This window comes from Bombina bombina, chromosome 7, assembly GCF_027579735.1.
Source record: "Bombina bombina isolate aBomBom1 chromosome 7, aBomBom1.pri, whole genome shotgun sequence".
Lineage (NCBI taxonomy): Eukaryota > Metazoa > Chordata > Amphibia > Anura > Bombinatoridae > Bombina > Bombina bombina.
The window spans coordinates 619,312,217-619,318,696 of record NC_069505.1 but is presented as its reverse complement, the minus strand read 5'-3'; the positions used below and the strand labels follow the sequence as shown (position 1 = coordinate 619,318,696).

The 6,480-nt window shown below is 33.8% G+C and overlaps 1 protein-coding gene across 1 annotated transcript in view; it reads right to left on the bottom strand.

The window, feature by feature from the left end:
- Window positions 1-250: 250 nt before the first annotated feature.
- LOC128635620 (gastrula zinc finger protein XlCGF26.1-like) overlaps window positions 251-6,480 on the bottom strand; it is a 31,060-nt gene continuing 24,830 nt past the window's right edge. The window contains exon 2 of the mRNA XM_053688689.1: window positions 251-2,031. Within this exon, the coding sequence (XP_053544664.1) occupies window positions 354-1,976 (1,623 nt within the window). The 5' untranslated portion in view covers window positions 1,977-2,031 and the 3' untranslated portion in view covers window positions 251-353. The remainder of the gene's footprint in view (window positions 2,032-6,480) is intronic.

Below are 6,480 nucleotides of genomic sequence, written 5' to 3'. Positions count from 1 at the left end.
CCTAGAATATAGGTCTAATAGTTACAACCTATTTCAAAATATTATAATTTTATATTTCAAGAAGAGTCATAATAAAATAAAAATGTTAATGGAATAATACTTATTTGGGAATAAAAGGGGAAAAAATGTGCTAATTCTTGTTCCAAAAAATTACCGGACATTACCTATGCATTTAACCCCATTGAGGCAGTTAAAGATAGTAATGCAAAAATTGTATGCTAAAAAAACTCTTCTTATCTCTTGAAAAGGCTTAAGTTAAATTTGACACTTTATGTACTTATATTACAAACTAAAATAAATTAAACATGTAAAAAACAGTGTCAACTAAACAACATTTGTAGGTAAGTTTGTATTTAGACTGTATAAGTAATTTCTGTTCTTGCATGAATTTTTTGATGTGTGACAAGATTTGAGGAACTGATAAATGATTTTCCACATACAGTACATGGAAAAGGTTTCTCTCCCGTGTGAATTCTCTCGTGTATAACGAGATTTGATGGGCTGATAAAACATTTCCCACACTGAGAACAAGAAAATGGTTTTTCCCCGGAGTGAATCCTCTGATGTATGATAAGATCTGAGTTTTGAGTAAAACATTTTCCACATTCAGAGCATGAAAATGGCTTTTCTCCAGTATGTATCCTTTTATGTTTAACAAGATTGGAATGCTGAGTAAAACATTTACCACACACGGAGCATACAAAAGGTTTTTCGCCTGTGTGTATACGTTGATGTATAACAAGAAGATAGGCGCGACTGAAACTTTTCTCACAATCTGAGCATGCAAATGGTTTTTCGCCTGTATGTATTCTCTGATGCGTAAGAAGATCTGAGGTACGTATAAAACATTTCCCACAGTCGGAACAAGCATATGTTTTTTCTCCAGTGTGAATTATCTGATGTTTCATAAGGTAAGCATGCTGCATAAAGCATTTCCCACAATCGTGACAAACAAATGTTTTTTCTCCTGTATGAATTAACTGATGTTTAACGAGGTTTGATTTCTGGGTAAAGCGTTTTCCACAATCCGAACATGCAAATGGTTTTTCACCTGTATGAATCCGCTTATGCGCCACGAGTAAAGACGCACGGCTAAAACACTTCTCACAGTCTGAGCACGCAAATGGTTTTTGTCCTGTATGACTTCTTTTATGTTCAACGAGAAGGGAAGCACGGCTGAGACATTTTCCGCAGTCAGAACATTCAAATGGTTTTTCTCCCGTGTGAATTCTCTTATGTCGAACAAGATTTATGTTCTGAGTAAAACATTTCCCACAGTCAAAACATTCATATGGCTTTTCTCCAGTGTGGATTTTTTTATGCGCAATCAGTAGACACGATCGGCTGAAACATTTATCACAGTCACTACATACAAATGGTTTCTCCCCTGTGTGAGTTCTTTGGTGTCTGATAAGATCGGAGCTATTGACAAAAGATTTCCTACATTCTGAACACGCAAACATTTTTTCTCCTGTATGGATTAGTTGATGTCTAATTAGACTTCCATTCCGACTAAACCTTTTCCCACAATCAATACATGTGAACTGTTTATCTCCTGTTTGCATACTGTGTCGTGGGAAAAATTCATTGATTTGGTACAAGTGTCCCCCACATTCTGTACAAGCAAGCAACTTTTTTTCCAAATCAACAATCTTGTGCAACGTATTTTTGAAACATTTCTGGCATTCACAGTATTTATAAAGAGTGTTTGTGGGGCATTCATTTTTAATAGGCTCACCTTCGTCCCCAAAATTATATTTTATAACTGGTAAATTCCTATGTATGCTCTCTCTGTTTTCTTCAACACATTGGTTAATAGATATAAATGTATATTCACTCTGTGACTCCGCTTTGATTTTAAGAACATTTGGTTTTGTCAAATCACCTTCTATTGAGTTTGATAGGGTAGTTATAGCCCCTTCAGACAGTCTGTTAATTTGTGTATATTCTGTAATCTGATCATCTTTGATCTCCATCACAAATCATTTGAATGAAATTAACTATATTGCCTTAATGTCATAGGTCCATCTGCTGAAAGAAAAAAAAATACTTATAAATAAGTTCACTTGACAAATAATATGCTTCAGTATAATAACACAAAATGTTTACAAGAACATTAAATACATACTAAATATCAGTCTCTCTTAAATCTAGTCCTCAGGACACACTAACAGGCCAGATTTTCAGAGTAATATCTGAAATACAGCACAAATTAAATAATCAGTTGATCATTAACTAGAGAGGTTTATTCAGAGGTTTCATGAATGGGGAAGGCGGCGGTCCTACATGATGCTCGACTATATTCGTTGCAGAATTCAGTCATCTGCAACAGAAACCCGCTAAAATCTGGATTTGCAGAGATATTAGCGTGTTGTTGTTGCACAAGAATGAATTTGGCAACCTAAGTAGCCGCGCAGCATGAAGGGACGCCACCTTTCCACATTCAGAGGTTCACTCTGATTACACATCTATCATTAACCATGGTTACAAATCTGCTCGCACTCAAGGCAATCTTGAAAATCAGGCCTGTTAGTGTTTGCGGGAGGACTGGAATTGAGAAATACCACTATATTTTACCAATTAAGCATTGCAAAAGGTTTGCATACTCAATAAATATAAATAAATAAGGATATGAGCCTACCTAGGTTTAGCTTTCAACAAAGAATACCAAGAGAACAAAGCAAATTTGATGATAAAAGTAAATTGGAAACTTGTTTAAAATTGCATTCCCTATCTGAATCATGAAAGTTTATTTTTGACTAGACTGTCCCTTTAAGTAATGGTTATAGAAACAAGAAGGATTATAAATACATCACTCTGGAATTGGACAAAAAAGTGATAAAATGTTAATGTTCCATTGTTCTCTGTGTATATTAAGATAAAGAGGATTTTGTGCAAATAATAGACAGATGGGCTAATTAGGTCAGCTCTCCCTGCAAGCCCAGGCTATTTAAATGGGTAGAAAATTCAACTAACAGAAACAGCAATTTCATATACAAATATAAACATAAAGGATCAATTTCTCAAACATTTAAACTCAGCAGCTGTTATATTAAGTTATTGTAAACACGTTAAAGGGAAACCAATTTCACAGTACACTGTAACTACATAGTTATTTTGCATTGAATGATTAAGGGAACAGTAAAGTCATTGTTTTATTTAGAACAATGTCAGGGTATCTGTGAATGTCAGTAGACAATACATATATATATATATATATATATATATATATATATATATATAATAAGATAAAATATGTATACAATGTATCAAATCTTAAATTTAAGCATGCTCATTTTATCGCTGAATACATTCTGTGTATTGCAAATCTGAGGTCAGACATGAGATGCCTTTTCCTGATTAACAGAACATAGGAACTCACACATGTAAAGTCTTAGAATGACACTCTCAAGTTTGAACGCCCATATATGGAGTTTCCTGCCCAAAATGTATAATAAAGGTTATCAGGTGGTAAACCCATGTAGAGATAAACAGGCATGATGTCTGTGATGACCTCTTTGGAACTGGCTAAAGCCCAGCAAGATAGTAATTAACACTTACTTGGCAATCAAATGTTAGATCACAAACCGCCCCTTGAAGATTCTCAATATGCATCCTGGGGTGTTGGAGAAGAAATTCTGCACTATTTTCAGATAAGTTAACAGAATTTCAAGATATTATGAGCTAACAGACATGTGATAATTTAACACAATGGCTCACTGGATTTCCTCTAAATACACATTAGGCTGGCTAACAGAAACACAAGTTTTGCATTGTAACTTTGAAATTCATTTTAAAGTACAACTTATGTTTAATTTTCAGTGGTATACCTCAGTATTGTATAAAAATGTATATTTGTGGATATAAGAAGAAATGCCTCACAGTAACATATTAGATAAGTATTTGCTGAACTTAATAAAGTAGCTATATAATCAATGTAAATTGTTTAATCAACTTGTTTCAAAATAGATAACATATTCTTATATTTTTCAGGCATCTAATAAGTACATATATAATTGGTGCTTTAAATAATATCATATGCTTTATACACTCAGCAAGAGATATACAGATATAAAATATTTAATTTAATATGGGATAGTAATCCAATATAGATATAACTGTATGAAACTACATCTGATTGCTGATCTTAAGGTATGTATGTGATATTAAGATGATAACTGAGAAAGTAATTGAGTCCATGATGAAGGTATTATAATCCTTTTAAATCTTTTCATAGAAAATATGATTTTTAAACGCATTTTTAAGATATTATAAGTGGAGTATATTCATATTTAATCTTGAAATACTCAGTATAAATTATATTAAATGGACCATATATGGAACATATAATTATTAAAACTAGGAGATTAAAAGTATATAAAAATAGGCATTTGATAAAAAAATATATAAGAACTGTATTTACTGTAGCAGTATTGATGGTGAGACCATTTCTGGTTGTCTGCTCCCACCTATAGTTCAGAGATGATATTGCAGCCAAAAGGTAAATGGCTACTCAGGGAGGCGTCTCTCAAATAACCAAGAGATGTTCAGTTCGAAGGGCCTATCACAGACAAGCTTCCGTGGTGCGTATCCAAGCATTCACTAACGATTAGAATAAAAAGGGGTGGGGTGTATCACATTATATAACCTCATGCATAAGAGAAAAAATTAGGTCTTTGCTGCTGAATTTTGACGGGCAAACTGTTGCCTTGGAATCCAGTCTCTATATAGCAAATCTGGACCTAACTTCCTTATCCATAATGCAAAAATACCTCTCTTAATTTATAAGGTGAACTTCAATTTCATCTGGTAACGTATAAAAGGTTATTTCATACTTTTATATTTAAATCAAAGATATTCTAAAGCTTTAGTTAGATTGTAGTAAGTATACTGGTATTAAATATTAATGTTTAGAAATAATTTTGTATTTTAATATCAAATTAATTACAGTTATTGCTATAAATATATTTTAGAATTTGCCTTATTGTATGTAGCTAAATAAGAGATCATTTCAGGTCAGACATATTGGCATATAAATTGGCTGTTTGCATTAATAATATATACAATTTCTGGTGTTTTAATTGAAATTATATAGAATCATTTGTGGGCTAAATAACTTAATTATACTTGTCTGAAAGTTATTTTAAATCTATTGAAATCCAGTAAGATTTGGGTAAAGTATCTTGGAATATTGTTTATCTAAACACTGTGAACTTAGCTGTCCATATTCTGGTATTTTATTGTGGTATTTCAATGCGATTCATTGTGAGCAAGGTTAAATTTACAGGTATATTTTTTTATGATCAATTGTATAGATTATTGTAACGGAATAGGCGTGCATAGTTGATTCAAAGCTAGTCTCTACTTAATATATTTCAATGTGTTTAAAATTTATTCCTAAATTCTTGAAATTAGTTAAATTTATAATTTCAATTGTTTCGTATATACCTTTTTATGGGAGGTTGTTTTAAAGAATAATATAAATAAATTGTATTATAACCCTAGTATATACTGACTAAAATACTAAAATATTTAAAAGTTAATTTGCTAGAAAATTAAAAGTCCAGCATAAAACCTTTTGAAAACTTACTTAGAAGCTCCCAGTTTAGCACTGTTTGGGGTTAGTCTGGGACACCCAGTGAAAGAGGCTGGGAAAGCAGAAAAAGCAGAAACTACCCCCCCCCCCCCCGTATATGAAAAGAGGTTTTGTACAAATAGGAGCAGCAGGAATCTGTAGATGAGTTTACATCTGACACTTTAGGGCTTGGTTAGGCATCTGAAAATCAGTACGTTATTAAAAAATAAGCAAAACTATATATTGTTACACAAACACTCCCAGCTATACTGGGAGCTTCTAAGTAAGTATCATCTACAAAAAAATTATGCAATGAAAAATCTAGTGTACAATGTCCCTTTAATTTTGTTTATCGTTTATCAATTAGACAGAGATCTAAACAAACTACTATAGATATCAGCCAATGACGGTGCAGCATGTAAGAGTGATAGGGTTCTCTGATCCACAGAATATGCTCCAGCCTCTTTGTTGTGAATTGAACCTGCTACATTACATGAAAAGCACAATAAATAGTGACGGTTTTATCTTGCATAATTATTTTATACAGAATTAATGTTTTAGTTTAAGTGTAGGGACAAAGCCAGATTCATATGTGATGTCCCTCTCACACAGCCCCTTCCTCGCCTCTCTAGCCCTCTCACACACAGCCCCCTCCTCACCCCTCTTATAAACAGCCCCCTCTTTACCCACAACCACCTCCTCACCCCTCTATACCTCACACACACAGCCCTCACCCCTCACACACACAGCCCCCTCCTCGCTCCTCTATTCCTCTCATACACAGCCCCCTCCTTGCCCCTCTATCCCTCTCATACACAGCCCCTTCCTCGCCCCTCAATCCCTCTCATACACAGCCTCCTCCTCGCCCCTCAATCCCTCACCTCTCTATTGCTCTCACAAAGCGC